This window comes from Microcebus murinus, chromosome 22, assembly GCF_040939455.1.
Source record: "Microcebus murinus isolate Inina chromosome 22, M.murinus_Inina_mat1.0, whole genome shotgun sequence".
Lineage (NCBI taxonomy): Eukaryota > Metazoa > Chordata > Mammalia > Primates > Cheirogaleidae > Microcebus > Microcebus murinus.
The window spans coordinates 19,215,029-19,242,727 of record NC_134125.1 but is presented as its reverse complement, the minus strand read 5'-3'; the positions used below and the strand labels follow the sequence as shown (position 1 = coordinate 19,242,727).

General features: G+C 41.6%; 1 protein-coding gene and 1 pseudogene across 2 annotated transcripts in view; one reads left to right on the top strand and one right to left on the bottom strand.

The window, feature by feature from the left end:
• TTC28 (tetratricopeptide repeat domain 28) overlaps nucleotides 1-27,699 on the top strand; it is a 623,216-nt gene that overhangs the window by 506,685 nt on the left and 88,832 nt on the right. For both annotated transcript variants that reach the window (XM_012763803.2, XM_075996660.1), the window contains 6 exons: nucleotides 5,934-7,275; nucleotides 8,510-9,033; nucleotides 12,761-12,870; nucleotides 14,509-14,638; nucleotides 16,786-17,004; nucleotides 18,949-19,114. In XM_012763803.2, the coding sequence (XP_012619257.2) occupies nucleotides 5,934-7,275; nucleotides 8,510-9,033; nucleotides 12,761-12,870; nucleotides 14,509-14,638; nucleotides 16,786-17,004; nucleotides 18,949-19,114 (2,491 nt within the window). The remainder of the gene's footprint in view (nucleotides 1-5,933; nucleotides 7,276-8,509; nucleotides 9,034-12,760; nucleotides 12,871-14,508; nucleotides 14,639-16,785; nucleotides 17,005-18,948; nucleotides 19,115-27,699) is intronic.
• Nucleotides 21,382-21,924, bottom strand: LOC142863481 (protein mago nashi homolog pseudogene; annotated as a pseudogene).

Here is a 27,699-nt window from a genome sequence, read left to right as displayed (position 1 = left end):
TGATACATCATTTTGGAATTACCTGCATTAAAAAATATCTGTATCTTTGCTGTCCTCCACTGGCAAAAATAATAGAGGTTTGTCTCCAGGTACATAGTCACCTGCAAATATGTTAGATAAGATGTGTAATTGGTTGCACTTCTTGCACAGCACTTTGCTGGCATGCCTTCCATTCCAGCCGTCTGTTTACTAACCAAGTCTGTCCCTTCTTTGTCACCCCCAGATTTGAGATATTTTAAATACAATGTAGAAGAAGCAAATGTAAAAACTTGAGAGAGAGAGAGGCTTTAGGGACTCTAAAGATGTCAGGGTCAGGATAATGGGTTCTCCGGAGAACCTGGGGCACTTCCACCAGCGGAGGAGGCTGGGGCGCAGCTGGGAACGGGCAGCACTCTTCCTGTGAAGCGGGTTTGCTCAGGTGTTTTTATCATCCCCTCCCACCCTACCTCTTTGATAGACAAACTGTCACCTTATCCTTTAAGATTATTTGAAAAGAAAGGTACAAATCAAAGCAATGGGACAAAGTACTATGTTGTTTTCAGTCTACACACTTCCTCCCAGCCTGTAGAAGGATATGGAGGCTGGTGACCGGCTGATTTCTTTCCCTACTCAGGTCCCAGAGACAGAAAATGGGACTTAAATATCCATGTCAGGACTTAGCTACAGGGAAGAGTTTCCTGATCCAAAAGGGCTACAGAAGAATATACTGTGTAAACTTCTCTGCATATCTTTTTTATTTAACTTTCTATTATGGAAATTTTTACAAATGCATGCAGGTAGAGAGAATAGAATTAATGAACTCCCACCTACTTGTAAGCTAGTTATCAGAATTATGCTAATCTTGTTTCATCTATTTTCATAAACATACACGTGCATGCACGCTCACGTGCGCACACACACGCAACCCCCAATGGAGTATTTTTAAAGCAAATCATAGACACCATGTTGTTTCATCTGTAAATGCTTCCATATGCTTTTCTAGCTGATGAGAACTTTACAAAGCACAGCTACTGTCCCATGTCACACCTAGCAAGACCAATAACAGTTACTTGTATCTCCAGCTTATCCTGGAGCAGATGGACTGATGCCACCAAGGGTGCATGCGTCTGTGAGTCCTTACCTCAGCTCTGCCACTAACTCACTTCCTCTCCCTAGACCTTGGTCACACGCTCTAAATACTGGTCACACCATGCTTAGATACTGTGTTATAGTTTACAGAGCATATTGATGAATACTATTAAGTTTCTCATACTATGTCTTTGAGATGTGAGAGGGCCTTTTCTAGTTCCCAAATCCTGTGTTTCCTCTGAGAATATCTGGTGATTTGGCAAGGATGGAGCAGAACTCAATCTGTTTGAAAGCAGAGGGAAAGAACAGATCAGCTCTTGAAGCCCCATTTGGGTTGTGCACTGTTAATAATCATAACAATATTTGCAGTAAATGAGAAGGACGGTTCCATTGCTTGTGGAAGTACACTGAGGCCTTACTTTCAGAGAATTCACAAGAGAAAAGGCAGCCAGAATTCACTGCTAAGATGCTAAATGTTCTAGTTTTAGTAGTTTTTCTGTTCACACCTCCCTAGGTGTTTGCTGGTTATGACTAATAATAAAAACAAGATGTGTTGAGCACTTACTATGTCCCAGGCACTAATGCTAGCTGCTACTAAGCATGATCTCATTGGCCCTCACGACAGCCCTTTGAAATCGGCGTGATTATTCCCATGGCCGTGACCATTGCTGACCCACAGGTGGAGGCCTGCTGTGGCGAAGTATAAATTCATAACCGTGTGTCCTTTCTCCACTCGCCCTTGTGAGAACTCAGCTGTGTGAGGATCTTCTGCCCCACTAATCTTCATTTAATTCCCCTCCCTGCAGCACGTTGTCACCTAGCACGCCCCTGCTGACAGGCCCTCTGTAAGTCTTCATCTGAATGACGGCCCTGGAAAATCAAGCTGTGGTCTCAAAGGGAAGGAGGATCTGCAGATTATCTCCTCAGCGTGCGCATTCACTCTGCTGGCAGCTCTCGGGGCTGCTTTTATGTTGCCTCAACAAAGAGAAAGGCTGCCAAGAGTGTGTAATGTTCCGTTCAGAATTCCCCAGGCTGGCAGCGGCTGGGACAGTAGAGACACAGGGAAGATGAAGAATTCCCAGCTCGGCCACATCCATCTCGTCTCACCCTTGTCTGTGTATGGAAGTCTTTGTTTTGAGAATCTTCCCCTGATTCTTTATAGGCCCTTGGAAATGTAAGCCGAGGAGGCAGGGAGGAGAGCAGGAGAGTGCGTGGAGAAGCTGGCTGGAGATCAGATCATTTTGCCACAAGCAGCAGGCAGTTTCTTTCACAAATCATTGAACCCTGGGTAGCCATTATCATCCCAACTGCTTTCTATTAACTAGCCCAGACTCTGAAGGCCATGAGAGTAAGAGAAATAGAATTCCTTTACTTTCTCACACTCTAAACACTGTCATACCATGTTTAGATACCATGTTACAGTTTAAAAAGCATCTTGATACATACGATTTTGTTTCTTACACCACTTCTTTGAGATGATTATAACCTGACCTTATTAGTAAGAAAAAACAAAAAAATGCCAAAATATTTTTAGTTTTAAAAAACCCAAGAAAACAAAGGCTCAGAAACATTAAGTGACTATCTCAGAGACACTCAGCTGAATGAGGTAGGAGCCAGGCTTGTAAAACAGGACTTCTGACTTACAGTCTTGTGCCTTTTCTCTTATACTGTACCTTCCCGATGCTAGCCAGGTTCCTAGAGACTGGGTGGGGTACAGTCCCACCCTGCAGGACGGTGGGGGGCTAGCAAGCAGATCTGCCTTTGGTGGCAATGGACCACACGTGAAAACCACGTTTACTCTGATCACCTCCTCCGAAGGTCTCTCACTGCTTGCTTCCTGTTAGCATTTTAGTAACCGAGTGATGACATTGGCTTAAAAAATTGTTGCAATAAAATCCAAAAGCTGTGGGGGAAAAATTCATTGCACGGGCATCGCCGTGGGAGAACATGCTCTGAGGGAGCTGTGTGCGCTCCCTGGCCTCCCCAGCTCTGGCTGTCTTCATAACTGTGGACTCATGGCTGGGCAGATATTTTGTCCCCCATTTTAGAAATGATGAAGCTGAGGAAAGAGGGAGCAAATGATTAATTTCTTCTAAAGATACCTGGAAATTTGAAATGTAAAAGTTTCTCTTTAGAGAAAACTGGTTTAGGAATACATGTTAAATTCAGGTCTTTAGAACTGAAATGTTTCTGTCACTAATAATTTTTCATCATTAAAACGGTTCTAGCTAATGCTTAGGTATTATTTCCTCTTAAAAAGCTTGGATTTTCTAACCCTGAAACAGGTTCTGAAAAGCTCTCTGATCCTTCTAGCTAGGATGCTAGTGATTGCCAACCCAGGAGAGTGACCAAACCCCAATACCCAGGAATGTTACTTGTCTTATTGGAATAGTCCAAAAATACTTTTTTTAAAACCACAGATTATGTGTTCATCATAGAAAAAATATTTAAAATACAGACAAGGAAAAAGAAAAAAACCCCTGCAATTCCACCACCCAAAGATTATTACTATTAACATTTAAGTAAACTTTTTGCTATAGGTGTCTATTTAAATGTAACATGTATATACACACATGCTATTAAAGTTCTTATAAAATTGTTTTGTGCCCATATATCCCCTTAATATGTTACAAATTTCTTCCCATGTCAATGTATAAACTTCTACTTCACCATTTTGAATGTCACCATGTTTATTCCATTGTATTTACTTAGTTTTAAGTCCTAAAGGATTTATTTAGTTATTTTTAAATTATGAAATATTTTACTCATTAAAAAAATATTCAGAAGAATTATCATAGTTTATTTAACCTCTGCCACCTTAAGAATCCCCTTTCCTGGAAGCACATAATGATTTCAGTAACTAATTGAATTTCACTCTGCAGTTTACAATGTACTTGCCCATATATTATTTCATTTGATCATGATTATTATTTTCTTCATTTTATAGATGAACCTACATAAAGCTCAGAAAGGCTAAATGATTTACACACTACCTCAAGTGCAGTTAATGTCAGAGAGATGGCTGGGTCTCAGGTCTAGGTGTGACTGCTGTGGCAGGGCAGATCTCCACGCAGGCAGGGGAGGGGTCAGGACCAGCACAGTGGCCTGGTGGGCTCACCGTGCACCTCCCCCCACCCTACTCTTACTTCAGCATTGGGCATGTGTACTGACATTATTCGTTTCTTGACTGTCTCCCTTTTGACCTTGTGTCCTCTCTGAGGTCAGAGACTCCTGTCTTCATTTCTCTCTCTACCCCTACTGCCCACCATGAGTTCTAATGTATAATAAATACAATTGTTTGCTGACTGAGTGAATGGATGAATGAATGAAGGGTGTCATAGAGGTAAGCAAATTACGGAGGCTGGGTTTTGACAGCTTTCTTTCTCAGTGCCACTATTTTCAGTTCAGACATTTTAACCAGCTCCCATTTTGGTGTTCTTGAGTTTCTGTGTTTCTGCAGGTTATAGTCCCTTCTGCAAAAACTCACATGGAAAAGTATGTTCAAGACCAAGGGCAAAGAGAAAATTGCTTGCATACTTGGTTTCTCCACCTTTTCTAGTGCTGGCCCCCACTCCAGCCCCAGCTGAGCTGAACCAGGCTCTCCTTAAAGCCACTTCATAAGTTACCATTATATCTTTCATTTGGAACAACTTTATAGTTATGATATTTATACATCTCATTTCGAACTGCTTGTTAAAACAACAGCTTAGCTTAGCAGCTACAGCTTAGTTGATGAGAGTTGTCTGAAGCACTATTATTGTTGATTGTAAAAGCAGTATAGCGGAATTACAAGAAATTTTAGAACAAAAATCACTAAAATCCCATCACCTAACAAGGCAACTGTTTTTATTCTTCCATAATTCCCTCAAGGTCTTGTCCATATGCACATATTTATTTTCTAGTTGTCACAGGGAGCATGCAGCATTGTTTCCTGCTTTTTTCAGTTAACATGATTATAAGAATATTTTTTCCCAATTTTCTTCATAGACTTCATAATTATCTTTTTAATGACTACATAATCCTCAATTGAGTCGATATACCAAAATGTACTCACACAGTCCCCCAGTGGTTGGCATTAAGATGTTTCTGATTTGCCACTAGTCCATAATGCTGCAGCAAAGATTGTCATACATATTGTTATGCAAGCTTTTATGTTTGTTGAATTATTTCTTTGGGGTATTTTCCTTTGAGTAAGATTGCTGGGTCAGAGTAGGATGGTGTTTGTGGGTCTTGCCATGATGCTTGTACGAAGGTAGTTCCTGTTTATGTCCCCAGCTGTTGATGTGTTTACCAATTTCAGGGCAGCCTCATCAGTATAGGGGTTGTGTTTAATTTTTTGTGTGTGCTAATTTGGTAGGCTTAAAATGGTACTTCAGGGCTTTATTTTGCATTTCATTGATTATTAAAGAAAATTAGCATTTTCCCCTGTGGTTACTCTTTGTGTTTCTTTGCATGTGAGTTGTCTGCTGGCACTTACAGTTCTTTGCCTATTTTAGTAAATTGGGATCTTGATTTTTTTTTAAATCAAACCAAGTGAAATCTTTACACACAATATCTATTGAACTTTTTCATATGTTTCATATATTTTCCAGTGTTGTGTTTGCCTTTTAATTTTAGATCTGTATTTGTAGTATAAAATTTCTTATTTTTGTAATCAAATCTGTCAATGTTTTTTTCTTTTGCTTCAAAGCTTAGAAAGTTGTCCTCCCTCTGGAGAGATGATAAATATTTAATTCTACCTTCTGTTATTTTAAATTCTTTAATTCATCTGGATTGCACTTTACTATAAATTGAGTTGCAAATTACATTTTTTTTGAAAGTCCCTAATCATTTATTCCAATCTTCTTCTGTTCTTTCATTCTCAGGAATTATACACCAGATGAAAGGCGATTATGACACCGCACTGAAACTCCACAAGACCCACCTGGGCATCGCCCAGGAGCTGAGCGATTATGCTGCCCAGGGTCGTGCCTATGGGAATATGGGCAACGCCTACAACGCTCTGGGCATGTACGACCAGGCAGTCAAGTACCACCGGCAGGAGCTGCAGATCTCCATGGAAGTGAACGACCGTGCCTCACAGGCCTCCACACATGGGAACCTTGCTGTGGCCTACCAGGCCCTGGGTGCCCATGACCGGGCCCTGCAACACTATCAGAACCACTTGAACATTGCCCGGGAGCTGCGAGACATCCAGAGCGAAGCTCGGGCCCTCAGCAACCTGGGCAACTTCCACTGCTCTCGGGGAGAGTATGTCCAGGCTGCCCCCTATTATGAACAGTACCTCCGGCTTGCTCCTGACCTTCAAGACATGGAAGGAGAAGGGAAGGTCTGCCACAATCTTGGCTATGCCCATTACTGCCTTGGAAATTACCAGGAGGCAGTAAAGTACTACGAGCAGGATCTGGCACTGGCCAAAGACCTTCACGACAAATTGAGCCAAGCAAAAGCCTACTGCAACTTGGGCCTAGCATTCAAGGCTCTGTTGAATTTCAGTAAAGCTGAAGAGTGTCAAAAGTACCTACTGTCCCTAGCCCAGTCCCTGAATAATTCCCAGGCTAAATTTCGAGCCCTCGGGAACCTGGGTGATATATTCATCTGTAAAAAAGATATAAATGGTGCAATAAAATTCTATGAGCAGCAGCTGAGCTTAGCTCATCAGGTAAAGGATAGAAGACTGGAGGCCAGTGCATATGCAGCCCTAGGCACTGCATACCGAATGATCCAGAAGTACGACAAGGCCCTGGGTTATCACACGCAGGAACTGGAGGTATATCAGGAGCTGAGCGACTTGCCAGGGGAGTGCAGAGCTCATGGGCACCTGGCTGCTGTCTACATGGCCCTTGGGAAATACACAATGGCATTCAAGTGTTATGAAGAACAGCTGGACCTAGGGCAAAAGCTGAAGGATCCGAGTCTAGAGGCCCAGGTCTATGGCAACATGGGCATCACAAAGATGAACATGAATGTGATGGAAGAAGCCATTGGCTACTTCGAGCAGCAGCTGGCCATGCTGCAGCAACTAAGCGGGAATGAGTCTGTGCTTGACAGGGGCCGTGCCTATGGCAACCTGGGGGATTGCTACGAAGCCCTGGGTGACTATGAGGAAGCTATCAAGTACTATGAACAATATTTATCTGTTGCCCAGAGTCTAAATCGCATGCAAGACCAAGCCAAGGCTTACCGGGGTCTAGGAAATGGACACAGGTAAAAATGACAGAGGACAAACGTGGTTGATAGTTCTGCAAAAAGAGCAATTGTGACCATAATGGCAACTTCATGTCTGCATGGCAGGTTATTAATTCTGACAGTTCTTTGAATTAAGCAGGTGATATTATTACCCTTATGTTATGGAAGAAGAAACTAAAGCCCAGAGAGGTTGGGTTAATGCCTAAGATTACACAGCTTAAAAGGGACAGCTGGGAGTCAAACTTAAGGCTTTCTGACTCCAAATGCAATGCCTGTTTGACAGCATTATAATGAACAGGGTAAAAGAGATAATAGGAATGGGAAAGGTGAATGAATCACTTTAACTGATCTTTTCTGAAAGTCTACCACATTATATGAATGTGTTTATTAATACAACATCTGTACCCACCAATTACTTGAATCTCATTGTGTTGCTTTTAGGAAAAGCCACCTGATAATGGGGGTGGTGGTGAATAAACATGTACTAGGTATCATGCATCGTGCTAGGCGCCTTGCATAGGTATCTTACTGAATAGTTACAGCAATTTTGTATCTACTGTGGGATGTGGGATTTATTATCACCAGAAACTGTGGCTCAGGGAAAGGAATTCCTGTGCCCCACACAGCTGGTTTGGTCTGCTGCCCAAATCCATGTTCCTCCCACTCGTATCATATCATCTCTTAGCAGCACAAAAAGACACACGTGGCCAAGCTGATGCTTTTCTCCTGGATATGGGGAACCCAAGAAGGTGTCTGTGTCTGCAGAATATATGGCCCCCACCAGATAGGCAGGGGATTAAGGCTCCTGGAGTGGAGGAAGGGCAAGGGTCAAACTAAATCTTCACCCACAGAGTGCTCTGAGAAGCTCAGGGTGAAAGATTTATAGCCACTGTAAAGTGATTTCAAAAACACAGTCTAAGCGGTAGTGGAAATTGGGAGGCCCAAAGAACCAAACAGTTCACTTGCTATCATTGTGCCTATTAATATATTTTATGTTTCCTCTGGGGTGTATATCCCATTGAATCTCAAGCTCTTGGGAAGGTCACTAAGGGATGACTTTTGAATTGCTTTCCAGATTATGAAATTCCTCTGCATCTCACTCTAAGGGCACATGATAGATTTTAGCTAGAAGAGGAGTTAAGAGCTCCTATAGTAAGTGACAGTGACAAATGCTTTTCATTTTCTCAGGGGCTTTAGCATGTCTGCACCTGCACAAAATAATATCATTGCTTTTGTGTCTACATCCCCACAGGGCAATGGGGAGCTTGCAGCAAGCCCTTGTGTGCTTTGAAAAGAGGCTCGTGGTTGCCCATGAGCTCGGGGAGGCCTTCAATAAAGCCCAGGCCTACGGAGAGCTGGGAAGTCTGCACAGCCAATTAGGGAATTACGAACAAGCCATTTCCTGCCTTGAACGCCAGCTGAACATTGCTAGAGAGATGAAGGACCGAGCCCTGGAGAGTGATGCGGCCTGTGGCCTGGGGGGCGTTTACCAGCAGATGGGGGAGTATGACACAGCCCTGCAGTACCACCAGCTTGACCTACAGATAGCAGAGGAAACCAACAACCCCACGTGCCAGGGCCGAGCCTATGGGAACCTGGGCCTGACTTACGAATCCCTAGGCACCTTTGAGAGGGCTGTGGTCTATCAAGAACAGCACTTGAGCATTGCTGCACAGATGAACGACTTGGTGGCCAAGACGGTGTCATATAGTAGCCTCGGAAGGACACATCATGCCTTGCAGAACTATTCCCAGGCAGTCATGTACTTACAGGAAGGTAGGTGAAAAGGCCCATTGTGGTCTCTTGATATACTTGAGCTCAAGTACAGAGTCAGAACTCGAGACTCGCAGGGATGTGTGCATGGTATGAGAGGCCATGGAGTGAAGATCTCAGACCATGTTGTCAACTCAGCTCCAGAGCTGCAGTGTCCGTCACCGGGTGTCCTGTGATAGTACTAAGAGGTTTCATTGTCCAGAACACCTTACCCTGTTCTCACTGGACCCAGATTGTCTTACTCTCCCGGTGACAGCATCTGCTGCTCACCAGCTGCCCGAGGAGCTAATACCCTCCTTGGTTTTCGCATCCCTGTATGGGGCACACAATATATTCTTACAGAAGATGAATCAAGTAAGATTTCCTCCTCTAAAATTCTGAGGGTCTGCATCTGAAAAAAATGCCCATCTGCTCCAAGTTCTGTTGTCCCTCTAGAAAATATCTAAACTAGCAAAACTAGATAGAAGTCAGGTCTGCCATGGCAGCTGAAGTCTGAGGCAGAGGCACCAGTGTGAAGGTCACACAAGCAGTAAACCAGGCTTCCTTCCCAGAGTTTACTACCTGCAGTGCTTGGGCCGGTGCCACCGTAGGGACTTGTTCCAGGCAGGCCTGGAAACTGGAACCTGGCCATCAGGTGCCATGCAGTTTCCTGAGCACGGCTGGTCCTTAGACTCTTCCTTCCTCCCAGAGCACAAGTCCCACAGCAGTTTGTTTACCCTCCGCCTGTTTACACCCGGTGGGGCTTTCTACTCTAGACGCCCTGCCCCTCACCCAGGCACGTTGGATCCTCTCAGCCTGGAGGGGAAAAGGGGCAGATCCGATGCTTTCAGCTCACTGGTAAAAGGAAAGAGTTGCTGATTTTAAGCAAAAACTCTGGTTTATATTAATAGTTTCCAAGGAGCTTTGCATATACAGTTTATTTAATCTGATTTAATTCTCATAATAACTTTGAGAGGTGTATCTTGCTATTTATATCATTTTTGTAGCTAAGTCATCAGAGGCTCAGAGAAGTGCAGTGATTTGATCCTGACTGTGCGGTCAGTTAGTTAGGGAGTAAGGCTCAGCCTGGGTTTTCTACACCCTGTCCGGAGTTGTTTCTAACCTCACAAGAGCAAAGCAGGGTTTGGCCATTGTATCCCCTGTTCTTCTGCGCCCCAGCAGGGAAGCCTGGAGAGAGGGAAGCGGGAAGCAAAGAGGGGAGCAGGCAAGGGGATGATGGTCTGCTGTTCTCCTTTGCGCGCCCGGGGGATTGTGCTGGCTTCCGGCTGAGAGGTTACTGAGAGTCCGGAAGCCACTTCCTAGATCTTGTTTGGCTCCTACTCTGTCCAGGCGGGGCTCTGCCTCAGTGTGTTAAATGGGAATGTTGGCTTTTGATTTCCTGAACCTTGACTGTAGTAAAATTCCAACAGACTAGGAATGATTCTCAGTTGAATTTGTGAACATGATTAAATTCAGGCCCAGTGTATGACAACTTTTCAGCTGTGAGCTTTTGTACTTCCTGAAATACTGTTGCTGGGAAACAGCTGGTTTACCTGAGACATTGTAACGTAAGTCAATATTTATGGAAAACACTCAAGTTTATTTTTATTGTTTCTTGTAATTTTTAAGTCTTGCAGAGATCTGAAATTCCTACTTGTAGCAACTCCGTAGTGTCTGTTTCATGGATGTGTCCACTGGGGAGCTCGCAACCAATGTCTTCCCTCGGGGCCACACCGAATGACTCTTTCCATGATCTGTGAGCTGGTACGGGTGCAGGACACCTGGAAGGTGCTTTCCGAGTGCTCTGAGTTGGGTCTACAGCTTCTTGCAATGACTAGTTCAGCTGAAAACCATGCCAGTGCTCTCTCTCCTGGCTTTCCGAGGGGAAGGGGCTGCAGATGGCATTGCCCTGCCCTGCCCTGCCCTGCCATAGCATCTCACCAGTGGGGCCCGGTCTGAGTCTTTTGAACAAGCTCTCCAGATGATTTGGATGGACACCTCTGGTTAAAACTATTGGTCTTACCCAGGTTTTTCCCTTTTTGCAAATGAAGAAAGGGAGCCTGGAGCAATTTAGTGACTTATGGGGTTTAGATAACCAGTCCCTCACTAATAGGCTGCAGGAGAGGTGGGTGGGTGGCTCAGATTCCTAAGAGGCAGAAGCAATAGAAGACAGACACCACGTCTGTCCAGTGAGCTCGTAACACTTCATTACTTAACCTAGCGAGTGTCCTACATGCTGGGAAGACAACAAGAACAAAGCAAAATCCCTGCGCTCACAGCTCACAGAACGTGCCTTCTAAGGGGGGCTGCCTCAGTGATTTTATTTCTGACTCATTAACCTTGACTTAGCAGGGACATCTGTATAGAAGATTAATGTGGTCGACTTGCTGAAGGTTAAAGTAACCAGTATCTTCCTGGTTTTCTCCCAAGAACCATCTTCTTTCATGTGTTATCCTAGTCTGTGAAGTGTTTAAAAATGTAAATTATTGCCAGGCAGGATGTTGTGTGCCTGTAGTATCAGCTATTCTGGAGGCTGAGGCGGGAGGATCACTCATAGCCAGGAGTTCAAGATCAGCCTGGGCAACATAGTGAGACTCCGTCTCTTAAAAAAAAAAAAAAGTGAACTATTTGCAGGTGTTATTTTTGTTACCCATTGACATGATTTAAACTTAAAATATTTGTTTCTAAATTTTCTGAATTATGTGCATTTTGAATGTTAGTTTTATGAGCTTGAACTTGAATATCACTTTTCTCAGCTGACTCAGTTCCTTTTCAAAAGTCTGAAATTGACAGTCCCAGCATGATTAGAAGTAGGCTGCCATCCACCCTGAATTAGATTAGAAGAAGGAAATCCTTCCTTTGTGTGTGCATTTGTACCGTGGGATCCTTCATGCTGTCTCTGCAAAAGGTAGCTTCTGTGTACAGAGCAGGATAATGAGAGCAAAGTGATTCTGAGTACTGCTCAGTGACCAGTACAATAAATGACTGCCTTCAGATTTGGCTCTTACAAAACCCTGGAGGCTGCTGGTGTCCTGAAACCCAGAAGCTTGCTGTGGGTAAGTGACCCAAACTGCAGGTGCCTGTCTAAAGGCTCTCAAAATCAGGACAGCCTCATTTAAGGCTTTTGACTTATAATAGCACTTGTTTTGCAACCCTACTGAGGTGCATCAAAGTCTCAGACTTAAAGGAAAAACAAATTGGACATGAAATATGTCAGTAGCATTGGTGACAGAAGACAGGGTCAGCGTGTGTACATAGTCTGCTTTCAGGAGAACAGTGTATGTGTCTCCCATCAGCACTGATCAGATGCTGTGCACGTGAGGTAGGAAAAGGTATTATCTTGGCTTCTGCATTTAACTGTCAGGAAGAGCTTTCTCAGCCAAAGAAACATAAATTTATCAGCCAGGAGTCTTCATTTGCAAAGCTAAGGATTTCACATCTGGGAGGGCGGCCAGGTTAGGTTTCATTTGTTTCAGTGCTTCTGCCTGCCCTGCAGACCTGTCCCCTGCTGATAGCCATCGTTTAAACTCTTGCTGGGGCATCTTGGAGTGTACTGGAACTGTCGCTCCCAACACAGAATTTGAAGAGAATGCTTACTCTGCCTTGGCTGATTCAGCTCTTGTCCTGCATTTTATCCGTCTGTGTTGTTAACATTCTTTACATACACCTGAAGCAAAATTAGCCTCTGGAACTCCTTGGGAGAGTGGAATTATCTGTCTTCTATGTCTCAAATTTCTCTATCTGGTTTCAGGTTTAAGGTTAGCTGAGCAACTGGGCCGAAGAGAAGATGAGGCAAAGATCCGCCATGGTCTCGGCCTCTCCCTTTGGGCTAGTGGAAACCTGGAGGAGGCCCAGCACCAGGTGAGCAGGAAAACCCTTGATGCAAGTGGGTTTTGTTTCCAGAAGCATGGAAGACCTTGGGATTGCCATCATAGTAGTGATGACATTGGCCAGAGGTGCTGACCTCTACCCTTGAGTTAACGTACAGGATCTCCAGCCCGTACCAGCCCAGAGTGTTTTCTTGCTAATTCATGTGATAGATTTCTCAATAATTTCTTTGGAATCCTTGTTTTACATGCTGTTGCTCCTCATTAAACTTTAATATGAAATTATGTTCATTTCATAACAGAAAAGTAAAAGAATTCATAATTATGGACTTAATGTCTGTCGGTTTCTAAATGCATCAATAGATACAATTTCTGTCTCTCTCACTGTCTCACGGTAAGTCTGTGTTCTGCATATGTACCGATAGTTGAAGAGAAGTGTGTCGTTGCGCTGGCTGTGGAGATGAGAAGGATCCCTGGAGCTCTGGGCTTCCTCTGTTAGGCAGGAGGACAAGTGAGATGGCTGCGTCTGAGAGCACACGCTCATGCCCACAGCCAGCGAGCGAGTGCTGTGGGGAGCACTGTGCTATGCAAAGGGGGACAAGGACAAGGAAGCCAAGGCTCCTGTCCAGAGTGCTCACAAGAGATGAGGACATGTGGCTGAATTCGTGCCATGGCATCCCAGAGTGTCAGGGTATTTTATTGTACTCTTAAAGCTATTAAAGGCAATTTAAAGAATTAATTCTCTACTTTCCTGGTTGTAAGAATTAAAACTTGTATGATATAGTGAATTTTCAATTTTCAGAGTACTTTCACTCACTGAATTTATTCCTCGAAATGACCCAGGGAGAATAACTATCCCCTTTACAGAAAGGAAGAAACCGAGACTCCGAGTCTTGCCAAAAGTCACACGGCGAATTAGTGGCAGAGTTAGGAACACATTCCTCCCTCTTACTCTCTCCTGCTCTAAATCTCTTAGTCTTAGAATTCTGGTGTTTTTTTTTAAAGTTTGGATAAATTTAAAGTTTGATATTGAGTTCCCAGCATATAACTATCAGAGTCAGAAAGGTCTTGTAGCCTCACTGCTGGAGAAGTGTCTCCATTAGGAATGTCCCTTGTCTGGTCCCTGCTGTGTCCGTGTGAGCAGGCGTGGCTCTTTGGGGAGCTGACCTGGGGCACTGCTGTAGACGGCAGTGTTTGATTCGGCTTTACAGCACTGAACCCCCTCAAAAAGCTGTCCCCCCTCCGCTGACAACGTGGTGCTCTCTTCTCTGCCTCGTCATTTCCATGCCTTTACCACATCTGTGCCCACTCCCGTCCTTCCGCACTGCGAGGCATGCAGGTGGTGAATTACGGTTGCCTGATGACAAGAGGAGAGGCTTTTTGTTTGTTTTAATAAAAATCACTGAGTTGGATTAATAACTGATTTTTTGATATCCTTCAGACCATAAGTTTATAATCCCTATCTTTTAGATCCCCTTTATATGTCAAAAATTGATTATGTAAATTATAATTTACTGGATATGATCTGATGCCTCTTGAGGTCCACACGGACCTACCTGGAAATAAAGATTCATTCTTTCAAACCTTTAAAAAATGTTTAGATTGTGCACCAAGAACTGAACCAAGTTGTCTTTTCTGAGGAATGGATGATGTTCTTCTTCCCTGCTTGCAGCTCTATAGGGCATCGGCCTTGTTTGAAACGATCCGGCACGAGGCGCAGCTGAGCACGGACTACAAACTCTCCCTCTTCGACCTGCAGACATCGTCCTACCAGGCCTTGCAGCGGGTGCTTGTCAGCCTAGGTGAGAGCACCTGGGGTCCCGTTTGTGTATGTGCATGTGCTGGCCTATGTCCAAGGTGTTTAGTGACCACGGTGACAAAATATAACTCCAACCAAATATGGAGCCGCAACTACAACCATCCATTGAACACCCACTCATTTATTCAACAAAGATTGGTAGAGCACCTACTGTGTACTGAGTGCCAGCCCTGGGGATTTATTGTCAAGAAGGCCCGGTTGCTGACCTCAAGAAGCTCTGAACCCATCAGCAAACATAAGTCATTGAGTCCAGGACAGTGTGATTGGCACTAGGATAGAGGAAACTCAGACACCGTGGAAACAAAGTTGCTTGGCTGGCAGGCCCAGGAGCCAGAGAAGGTGTTCCCAAGACAGGGCCGCTTGAACCAGGTGACTTCCCCCTAGGTTCCCTCTGACCACTAATACCTGGTTCAAGCATCTAACTAAAGGGAAGTACCTGAGAAGACAGTTGGTCTCTTCTCTATTTCCTCAGCCACACATCTTCAGTGTTGCTGTCTAATACATGGTTTTGCCATCTGGGTCTGCCTCTGAGGCCGTGGCAGAGCCAGTGATAATTTCCCCAAGCCTGAGTGCCCCATCACAGTGGAGCAGCATGCATCTTCCTTCACCTGGCATTAATTGTCACAGCCAGCCCCTTCCAGCTCCCCTGTCATCTCCCTCTTCCTCGGAGATATTTGTTAGAACTAACAAAGTCTTTGAAGTTGGATGTTGAGGTCTTTTCAATAGCCTTTCCTTTGCTGTATGTATAGGAATACTCAAATTTCCTCTTGAAAAATGTTTGTATTAGATGTGCTCATTGCCTGGGATTACAATTTATCTGTTATAATCACAGTTAAGTCTGTCTAGCACTTTGAGGCTGATTTTTCCAAGGTGCACAGAAATTGTCCCTGCTGTTCCAGTTAATAACTTAATAGAGTAAAAGAAGGCATTTGCATGTGCACATATAAATCTCCACTTTCTACTGATACCAGAACCACAGGAAGCGAGGCATCCTTGTGCTATCAAGGTGCAGCATCTGGTCTCCTGCTTCTGCCCGCTCCCTTTGGACCCTAGTTCTAGCAACTTTTTCATATTTATATGTATGACACAAGTAAAACCTCTGCATTGCATTCCTTCAGTACTTATAAACAATCCTCACTTGGAAGTATGTTGCTTTACATTTTTTGTGCTTTAATATTGGTGCATTAGCTTTTAAACTAGATTATAGACTAGTTTCTTAGAGGAAGTGGGGCTAAAAATTGGATTGAAAGACTGAGGAAAAGCTTGAGAGAAGCAATTTTAAAGGAATAGAGACCTCAGAGGTGTAAACCCTTTGCCCATGGGGATAAGGAGGAGAAGTATGTGGGAGCCCAGAATGGAATGAGGTATCAGCTCCAACAATAGTAATACCACTTGATATACATGTGGTGCTTTAAATAACCTACCAGGCATCTTTACAGGTAGCGCCACTTTTAATCTTTACAATAGCCCTTTGAGATAAGCAGGGCAGCTATGACAATCCCTCTTTTGAGACAAAGTCAGAGAAAGGGGAAAGGGCACACCCAGCAGGGGGACCTCCATGCGTAAAGAGATGCAGGTGTGATTTGGGGCGAGGGTGGGGGGATAGGACTGGACAGGGTGATGCATAGAGGGCTGCACTGAGGAGAGCGAGATGGCCAGCAGACATGTCTTCTAGATCTCCTCTGCCAGTGCCAGTCAGAGTCACAGTTGAGCAGGGAAATGAGAGGATAGCCAGAGTGCAAAGCATCAGGTCCAGAGAACCAAGTGAATAGGGCACGATGTGTCAGAAGCCAGGTCAGGGAGCAAGTTAGGCTGTGAAGCAGAGAATGTGCAAGGCTGAGGACAAGTGCACTGAACTAGATTGGCTCTTTTGTGCAGCTGCAAGACGGGAAGGTCCGATGGCTTAGGGTAGTGTAGAATTCATCACATTGAATCTAAAAACGTGGGGTTTTATAATAGTGAACACTGCACCTGCCATCTGAGGCAGGGAGTTGAATTTGAAGCGGCGTGACTGAGATTCTGTCACATATTGGAGAGCAGAGGCAGTGAGGTTTCTGCCCAGGATCTGATGACCCTCTCTGAGTAAACACACTCACTGTGGACTCCTCGGCCTGTCCCTTTGTCTCCTAGGCCATCATGATGAAGCCCTGGCTGTGGCAGAAAGAGGACGGACAAGGGCATTTGCTGATCTTCTGGTGGAACGACAAACAGGACAACAGGACTCTGACCCCTACTCCCCAATCACGGTCGATCAGATCTTGGAGATGGTCAATGGCCAGAGAGGACTAGTGCTTTACTATTCCCTGGCTGCAGGCTATCTGTACAGCTGGCTGCTGGCTCCTGGGGCAGGTAAGATCTCTTTCTGGGGGAGCAGGACAATGAAAACACTAGAACTGGGAAGGGATAATGAATAGAGGTGCAAGAGGTACATTATCCTAGATCAGGCTGAGGAGCTGATGTCAGATTTTAGAAAACCTCAGCTGTGGCAAATAGTCCATGGTCAAGCATTCAATTAATAAGACAGCCCAGCTTTCTCATTCCCCTGCTGTTGAACCTGGAAATATTTATCAAGGAAGACTAAGAGCAGGAGGATTAATTTCTCTGGCTTCCCTGTTTGTCGGCAGCTGTTGTTCATTAACTAATAAAGTGATTACTGCAAGTCCTATCTTTTTCTATCTATATCTATGTTTAATAATTGTGACCCTTTGTCATGGTAAAGTTTAAGATACTAAAATGATAAGAGCAACTCTATCACAGAATATAAATAAGTCTTATGCTTGAATTTTCTGAGTTTAACAGAACCCATTTTTAACCAGTTCTGTTGTAAATCTATTTCAGAAGTAAAAATCCTCTTTGATTAAATCAGCATTAAATGTTCAGGCTGTAACAGTTTCACTAAATACAGAAACACTAATTAGCTGTTAGGGCCATATTTTTTGCATAATAAAATGCTGATGGCTTTACCATGTTGGAGACATACCAGATCCAATTAGAGTTTATTGACTGGGGAAGTGGATCTTATAATTGGGAATCTTGAAGAATGGGCTTCTTGAATTTCTGTAAGCTAATTTCAAAAACTTTAAGTGCCAGTGAGAATTGACAAGGTTTTCTTCATTATGTTTCTATCCCTTTGATTTAAAAAAAAAATGATGGCTGGATGACAGCTCCCAGATGCTTTTTGGGTTCTGAGCATTTGTGCCTATACATTCTATGCCTCAGCATTATTTTTTATAGACTTTCCCTTTAATTCCATGTTCTTTATGGGCTTTCCACAAAGAACATCCTTACCTCTGACTGTTTTTATGCTAAGGATTTTGAATTGTGATTTTCATGGTAACTTGGTGATTGTATGTTGGCCATGGTGAAATCCTTGTGTATCCCAGCTCCCAGAGTGGCACTAATATTCATGAGGACGAGGTTGATGACAGGGAGGTATCAAGCTCTTTCTCTCTGTGGTTGCTACATTTGGGGGACATGATTTAACAGGTGGTCTATCCAAAGCCCTGTAATAATGAGCCATGTATAATGAGGCTCCTATTGTTTCTTTTTCCATTCCTTTTTGCTCTTAATGAGGCTCTGAAGCTTTCACTGGGGGCTCTAATCCAATCAGAGAGGACCAGCATTTCCCAGAGCTGACACACCTCATTACCATTTGAGAGTATGTCCTATTTATTGCCAGAAAACCACTGTGGCTTGCCTCAGTTTCATGCAGCCATCATCTTTTGCTCCTTTAATCTATTAATGACCATTGACCATTTTGTCTTATTTAAAAATGGTTTAAGGTGTTTTTATCTGGCCTTTATACTATATGTTTATTATGATTTGCTTTTGTAAAATGAAAGGTGTTTTATAACACAATTTCCATTTGGCCAATGATATTTTTGTTCAAGATTTCAGTTTCTGCAGAAAATATACCTTGGCATATCATGCACTAGTCCTAAAAGGAGACTTTCCCTAGTTAGTGCTTCTAAGAAGCATCTGTTTTGGAATACATATGTGATCGTCATAATTCCAAGAGCTTCTGAAAATACCATCAAAAGAAAAGCTGTATTTTGAATTTTCTGGTTTCAAGCACCAAACCTGATGGTAAAAGCTATAAAAAGGGCACTGACTAAAATAGAGAAAGCCCTCTTGAGACCTTGGATTTCAGGATTTCTTCACATGGTTTGCAGGATGGCATGCTTGTTAAAGAAGTCAGTTATATAGCATCAGCATTCCTGTTCCCTGCCCTTTGACTTCTCCCTCCTTCCACTCCAATCATGTATAATGTCGGCTGTGCCTGTCTTGCTTCAGGAATTCTGAAGTTTCACGAACACTACCTGGGTGATAATACAGTAGAAAACTCCAGTGACTTCCAGGCCAGCAGCAGTGCAGCCCTTCCCATAGCAACCAGCTCGGCCCTAGAGCAGTACATCGCCAGCGTCCGGGAGGCCCTGGGGGTGGAGTCTTACTACTCAAGGTAGGTGGTAAAATGTTCTGAAGCCCACTTGCAGATAAATGTCAGGGTTATGTTTTGATAAACATCTTGTTTGTACTAATGGAAGAGATCTTTTGGAATTCACACTTTTGTGCTCACTCTCCTCATAGTTGCTGCAGCAGAAACAGATAAGTGTCTCTGGAGTGCAAGCTCCTTAGTGGGCTGTTTTTATTCTTTTTGGTAATTTTCCTTCAAACTGAGATGGGCCTCATCAGAGATGCCCATTCTCTAAGCATGGTTTGCAAACTGTTCAAACATAAGCATGACTTCGAACTGAACATGCGAGCTAGTTAAAACTGAGATTATTTTTGGTTGTAAACATCATAATGGGTTTGTATTATAGCTGACCACCTATTTGAGAGAGTAATTTAGCACCAGTAACAGGACATGTGCACAGATCTGTGTGTTGGGGGACTGAGGTGAAGGGAGTTGAACTCCTAAATATGAAGGCTAGAGAAGGGAACTGCTTTTTGCAAAGGCTGTAAAAGGTATACGCTTATGGAAACATTTTATTGTAACGACTGACTATTTTACATATGGAAAATAATTTCCACAGACACTCTCCTTCTGGGGAAAATCAAAAAAAGAGGGTTCCTTAGAGCTGGGTTGTAACTAGATTTCCCAGGCAGCAAAGTTTTCCAGCCAGTGATTAACAAGTGTCCAGAAGATCTGTGTGTCAGAGAATCTGTCGGGTCTCAAGAACATCTGCTTGTCTCCTGAATGATTTCATTTGTAATTATGAAGACCTTGAGGTATCTCCATGATTTCTTTAGAGTGGCTTCACCCAAACTTCTTAGTTTGTGGTGGTCATTACCAGCAGCTGGACCCATCTTTGGGGTGCTTATGAAGTTGGGAGGGAGTTCTAAGGTAAAAACAATTACTGGATAATATCAAGATGGAAAGGGCTATAGTGGTCATCTAGTCCAACCCCTTTATTTAACAAAAGCCAGCACTGAAATAGGACCTGCTGACAGCCAAGTTAGTGTCAGAGCCAGAAGCAAAACAATCTAGATCTCACCCAGACTTCCAGGCCAGTACTTTTTCTGTTTTTAATTATCAAAAGTAATATCATATTTTTAGAAAATAGCCAAAACATGTAAGAATGTCATTCTAGCTTCTGTCTTTGTGAAGTACGAACAGGTTTTAGCCAAACATGCACACTGTTGTCGCATTGCTCCCATGACAGCTGTGCATCCTGGAGTATCACTGTCAGAATAGAATAATAGACAAGAGTTTGGCAGCTATAGGGGGTTGACAGTATGGTAACCCTCAAGAACTTGTAAGTAAGGCTGTGCTTTGAGATTTAAATTATAAATGACCATAAAGTAGGTTAGGCCAGAAGTATACAAAGCTGCTTCAGCAGACATAAAGACACTTAGGCCACTGTAATTAGACTAACAGCCTAACCAAGGGTATTGCATATCCATGCAAGAGTTATCGGGGAATAGTTGGCCAACAGTAGAAACACAAATAAGAGACAGTAAGCAGGGCAGACTGACAACATTTATTTCTGACACTGTCAACAAAAGAGAGAACCTTGGCTTGGGGACTCAAAGTCTCATCGGCAAGGCTGATCCCATGGTGGTCATGCAGTCATCGTGTTCTCTTCTCCCTCCTGCCATCCCTCCTTCCTCAAGTATTTGTGTTCTTATTCTACATGAGGTACCACGCTAGAGATTGAGGATTGTGGTGAACAGGGCAGGCATAGCCCTGCTATCATGAAACTGAGAGCAAGCTCTGGAGTGTGGCCTTCCAAGTTTGAAAACCTCAGTGATGTTGCTAACATACCCAAAGAGGCTTCCCTCTTTGGAGCGAACTTCCATTAACCATGCTCAAAGAGAGTTGTACAAGCCAGAATACCAGTTATTGTGTACATTCTCTGCCTGCAGGTAGATTTACATGAGAAACCAAATGATAATCAGAAAGGTTGACAAGAAGCAGAGGACCTGAACAAAGGGAGGCGGGAGGACCACCTGAGAGATCTCCTCCACCAAGGAGTACTGAAAGCCTTTGTGCATACTGCCTAGGGTAGCCTTTAGCAGTTTCTTTCTCATCATCCTTCTGAGCTCAGCTCAGATATCACCTCCTCAAAGAAACCTTTACAACTCTCAGAAAAGGTTTTCCTACCCCCACTTATACATTTTCATTATACTCTTTTTGTTTTTTTTTTTGGATTTTATCATGTATTTATTAAAGACAATCATTTATAGCTTATAAAAATATTGCCTTGATATACACAAAAATTTCCTGGTTAAAGGTAATTAAAAACTACTCCACCCCCTCATGTCCACACCAATATTCAACCTAGATTGGTTTAATCTTGAAGTGTAATCCAATAAGACTGAAGACCAAACACTTCAGGTCCTGGACAAGATAATAAAATACTTGTAAGCCTTCTGGATCCTTGGATTGATTGACATCAATAAGGGAACCAATTTTTGATGTTGTGAAAGAAATGTGTTCATCTCCAATGACGATTTCAAGCTCCTGCCGACCCACTCGGTCAGGTGGAGGCCACAAAGCATCATCTTCTTTGGTAATTTCACTGTCATCAATTATTCTCTTCAGTTCCTCCATCACGCTTTTATGTACATAGGCCTCTTTTCTGATCATGACATCATTTTTGTAATTGCTGTTGTTGGCATATCTCAATTTCCTGTCGGGTCGGAACTCAAACTCCAGGAACTCGTGGCCGAACTTGCCCTTGTGACTTACGTAGTAACGTAGATAAAAGTCACTTTCCATGGTTCTCAGAAGGTAACTGAGACCAAACTTTAAGAAGAAACCGCACAGCCACGGTATGCGCCCAGCACTCATACTCTGTGTTTTCACTAAAGCATATACTGTAATTTTAATGAAAAGATTTTATATACTCCATTGTTGACTATCTTTCAGTTCTGTGAGAGCAGGACCTATGTCTACCCTGTTCACCACGATCCCCAATCTCTAGCATAGTACCCTGTACTCTGTAAGAACTCAAATACTTGAGGAAGGAGGGATGGCAGAAGAGAAAAGAGAGCGCGGTGACTGCATGTCCACCATGGGCTCAGCCTTGATGATGGGACTTTGAGTCCCTAAGCCAAGATTCTCTCTCCCTTTGATAGTGTCAGAAATGGACACTGCCACAGTCTGCCCTGCTTACTCTCTGTTTTGTGTTTCTACTGGTGGCCAACCAAGATCATGAAGGTACTGGATATACGGCACCTGCTATTTGAAACCTCTGCACACACAAACATGATTTCGGTGTGCCTCTCCCTTATGGTACTGTGGGGCCACACCCTCATCATCTCAGTCTAAACCAATCATTCATAGGACCCAGCCCTTGTGAAAATCTACCTAATCCTAGTTTTCAGGTATCTAGATTAAAATTCATCATAAGAAGGAAGGGGATTGTAACCTTTGACTTATTTTTCCCAGTTCTCCTCTTCATTGGGCACCATGGTTTACTCTAAACACTTGTGCACTTCTTTTATATGGCACTGGAGGTTGAATAATTGTTTCCAGGTGCCTTTTGAATTGAAAAATGTATTTTAGGTTATGGTTCATCTCTTCATCAATGGCAGGGAGAGGGGTGGATGGACTGTAGCTTGCTTGTGTTCCCCATGTTATTCTTTTCCCCTCTGCCCTGTACAGAAAGCTAACAAGTTATGATGAGTCCTTAAGATCTCTAGCAGGTTGTATGGCTTGATGCTCAGCATCACTCTGTTGGGCTACCCTCACTAGCATAGATCTTTCCTGTTGCTTTGGAGTAATCTTGTTAGAAATTTTTTCATACTTTGTGAGCTTAAACTCATGTTTTAGATTATGATATTAAAATTGAACACTTTATTGGTGTGGTTTGAATTTACTGGTATGGAGTTTTGTGAGACCATGGTTTCTGCCTCATAGTTTCATGAACACAGTGAGAAAATTTCATTAATAGATTATTTTTAATCTATAAAATTAGTAAGTATTTTTTAAACCACAGAGTTCAGTGATGGTAAGAATACAGTGAGTGGGCAGGCTTATATACCAGGAATATACATTGAATTAGCTTTTCTAAAAATAATTTGCAAATAATATCAAAAATCTTTAACAGGTTCTTTCCCTTTGATCCCAAAATTCTCCATTCTAGAAATGGAACAAAGATCTTTACATAGGAATATTTGTCATAGATCTAGGTATTATTTTTAAAAATGGAAAACAACCTCAATATCCAACAATAATTGAATGTCAAACAAATTATTTCTGTTTATCTATATTATGTTGCAAGTAAAATTATGTTTATAGAGAATTCTTAATCACGTAGCCAAATGTTTGTGACAAAATATTGAGTGAGAAAAGTAGGATATAGAATTATTATACGTAGTATAATTTTAGTTTTATAATATATACAAAATATGGGTATAAAAAGAGAAAATTATTTGAAGGAAATAGGCCATAGTGTTAGTGGTAATTAAAAGCAAATGGTGGGATTATAAATGCATGTTATTTTATTCTTTATACTTTTCTTTATTTTTTAGTTTTTTTTCTCAATGGATGTATATTACTTTTAAAATCAGAAATTAATAGCCATGAGTAAATGACTCTGCCATTTAAAAGGAAAAAAAGAAATTTTTCTGTAATTTCACTTTACAGAGAATAAAACCCAAATTTCAGAGCCTATCACCATGGTCTGGCTCTAGGAAGGTATTCTGGGTTTATTATCTGTTTTTATCTCTTGGTGAACACCATGTTTCAGTCACTACCCCTTCCTCTCTGTGCTCTAAGAGTATACCCTTATAACCTCTTTCCCTCTGCTCTAGCTCAGGCATGTCTGAGCTCTGGAACTGTATGTGTAGCTGCCACTGGGTATCTTATAAGCATCTCTAGTCTAAAATATCTAAAGCCCAACTCTTGAGTTTCTCCCATTTCTACTTTAATCTTTATCCTGGTTCCTGCACCATCATGTAGCTAGTTGCTTAAGACAAAAACATTAATTATCACCCATTCTCTCTTTTCCCTCATCCTAACCCATAAGTAAATTTTGCAGACTCTCCCCATAAAATACATTTTGAATAACCTACCATGAATCATGAAGAAATAAAACATCTAAACAGATCTATAACTAGTAAGGAGATTGATCAGTAATCAAAAACCTCCCGATAAAAAAAAAGATCGAGGACCAGATGGTTTCACTGGAGAATTCTACCAAATATTTAAAGAAGAGTGAATACAATCCTCAAATTCTTCCAAAAAATTGAAGAGGGAATATTCCAAACTCATCTTATGAGGCCAGAATTACCCTGATACCAAAATCAGACAAAGATACTACAAGAAAAAACTATCCGTGATAAATATTGAAGCAAAAATGTTCAAGCAAATACTAGCAAACCCAATTCAACAACACATTAAAAGGATTCTACACCATGACCAAGTGAGATTTATTCTTAGGCAAGGATGGTTCAGCTATAAAAACCAATCAATGTAATATACCACATTAACAGAAAGTGAAGGACCAATCACATGATCATCTCAATTGATACAGAAGATGCATTCAATGAAATTCAATGCCCTTTTATGATAAAGACATACAATAAGCTAGCAATAGAAGGAAATCATCTCAATATAATAAAAGCCATATATGAAAAGACCACAGCTAACATCATACTAACTGGCAAAAAACTGAAAGTGTTCCTTATAAGATCAGGAATAAGGCAAGGATACTTTCTTTTGCCACTTCTATTCAACACAATACTGGAAGTCCTAGCCAGGGCCGATAGACAAGGAAGGGAAATAAAAGGCATCTATATTGGAAAGGAAGAAGTAAAACTATCTCTGTTCACAGATGATGTGATCTTATGTGTAGAAAACCCAAAGATTCTACCAAAATACTGTTAGAGCTAATAAATTCAGCAATGTTGCAGGATACGAAATCAAGACAGAGAAATCAGTTGTGTTTCTATACACTAACAAGGAACAATCTCAGGAGGAAATTAAGAAAATAATCTCATTAATAATGGCATCAAAAAGAATAAATACTTAGGAATAAACTTAACCAAGGAGGTGAAAGACCTATATTCTGAAAACTATAAGACTTTATTGAAAAGAATTAATGATTCAAATAAATGAAAGACATCCTATGTTCATGGATTAGAAGAATTAATATTGTTAAAATGCCCATACTTCCCAAAGTGATTTGCATATTCATTATAATTCCTATCAAAATCCTAGTGGCATATTTTTTTTGCAGAAATAGAAAAAAATTCTAAAATTCATACGAATCTCAAAGGACCCGCATAGCAAAAACAATATTAAGCAAGAAAGCCAAAAGGCTGGAAGTCTTACACTTCATGATTTCAAAACATTATTATAAAGCTACAGTAATCAAAACAATATGATACTAACATAGAGACAGACATATATAAACCACTGGAATAGAGTAGAGAGCCCAGAAATAAACTCTTCTGTGTATGGTCAAGTGATCTTCAACAAAAGTGCAAAGGCTATGTGATGAGGAAAGGATGGCCTCTTCAACAAATGATGTTAGGAAAACTGGACATGCACATGCAAAAAGAATGAAGTTCGACCCTTACCTTATACCATATAAAAATTAATTCAAAATGGATTAAAGACCTAAACATAAGACCCGAAATTATAAAACTCCTAGAAGAAAACATGGGAAAAGCTTTACAATATTGGATTGCCAGTGATTTTTTAGTTATGATACCAAAAGTACAGGCAAAAAAGCAAAAAAGAAATAGACAAAGAGGACTATTTCAAACTTTAAAACTTCTACATAGCAAAGAAAATGGTCAACATAGTGAAAAAGCTACCCATGGAATGGGAGAAAATATTTGCAAGCCATATATCTGATAAGGGCTTAATATTCAGAATATAATATAAAGAACTCCCACAACACAACGACAATGAAAAAAACCAAATAATCCAGTTTAAAAATAAGCAAAGGACTTGAATAGACATTCCTCCAAAGAAATATACAAATGACCAACATGCATATGAAAACAGTGCTTAACATCAGTAATCATCAGTGTAATGCAAATCAAAACCACGATGGAATACCTTTTTCTCCATTAGGATGGTCATGCTAAAAAAATAAATAAATAAATAAAATAACAGATGTTGGCAAGGATATGGAGAAACTGGAACCCTTGTGCATTTTGGATGGGGATGTAAAATAATGCAGCTGCTATGGAAAACTGTATGGAATTTCCTCAAAAAATTAAAAATAGACAAATCAAAACCACAATAAGATATCCCCTAACTCCAGTGAGAATGGCTTTTATCAAGAAGTCCCAAAACAGCAGATGCTGGTTTGGATGCAGAAAGAAAGGAACACTTGTACACTGTTGGCAGGACTGCAAACTAGTACAACCTCTATGGAAAGTAGTGTGGAGATACCTCAAAGAACTAAAAGTAGAACTACCATCTGATCCAGCAATCCCACTACTGGGTATTTACCCAAGGAAAAAAAAAAGATATTTTATAAAAAAGACACTTGCACTTGAATGTTTATAGCAGCACAATTCACAATTGAAAAGATGTGGAAACAACTCAAGTGACCATCAATACATGAATAAATCAATAAAATGTGGTATATGTATACTACAGAGTATTACTCGGCCATAAAAAAAATGGTGAACTAATACCTTTTATAACAACCCGGATGGAACTGGAGACCATCCTTTTAAGTGAAGTCTCAGAAGAATAGAAGAACAAAAACCACATGTACTCACTACTAAATTGAAACTCATAGAACAACACTCATGTGCACATATGGTAGTAAAATTCAATGGAAACCAAGCAAGTGGGAAGGGGTAGGGTAGGGGGTTGGGTAAATTCACACCTACCGGGTACAATGTATGCTATATGGATGATGAACACACTTGTAACTTTGAATTAAACTGTACAAAAGCAAGTCATGTACCCAAAATGTTTGTACCGCATAATATTCTGAAATAAAAATAATTAAAAACAGAATTACTCTATGATCCAGCAATCTTATTTCTGGTTATATAGCCAAAAGAATTGAATTGAAAATAGGATCTCAAAAAGATACTTGCACACCCATGTTCATTGCAGCATTATTCACAATAGCCAGGAGGTGGGAGCAACCTAACTGTCCTTCTATAGGTGAGTAGAGAAAATGTGGTATATACATATGATTAACTATGAGTGAGTCTTAATAAAGAAAGACAATCCTGTCATATGCTACACCACGGGTGAACTTTGAGGTCATTATGCTAAGTGAAATAAGCCAGACACAAAAAGACAAATACTACATGATTCCATTTGTATTAACATGAGATAGCTAAAGTAGTCAAACTCTTAGAAACAGAAAGTGGAATAGTTGTCAGCAGGAGTGTGCAGGGGGAGAAAGGGGAGTTGTTCAATATGAAAAAATTCCAGAGATCTGTTACATAACAAGGTGCATATAGCTAATGCTGCCATACGCTTAAAAACGGTTAAGATAGTAATTTTTATGTTATGTGTTTTTACCAAAATCAAAAGTATTTTAAAAAGATGTATGTAATCCACCCACTCTGTCTCCACTGCCACAAGCACAGTCCAGGACACAGTCATCTCTA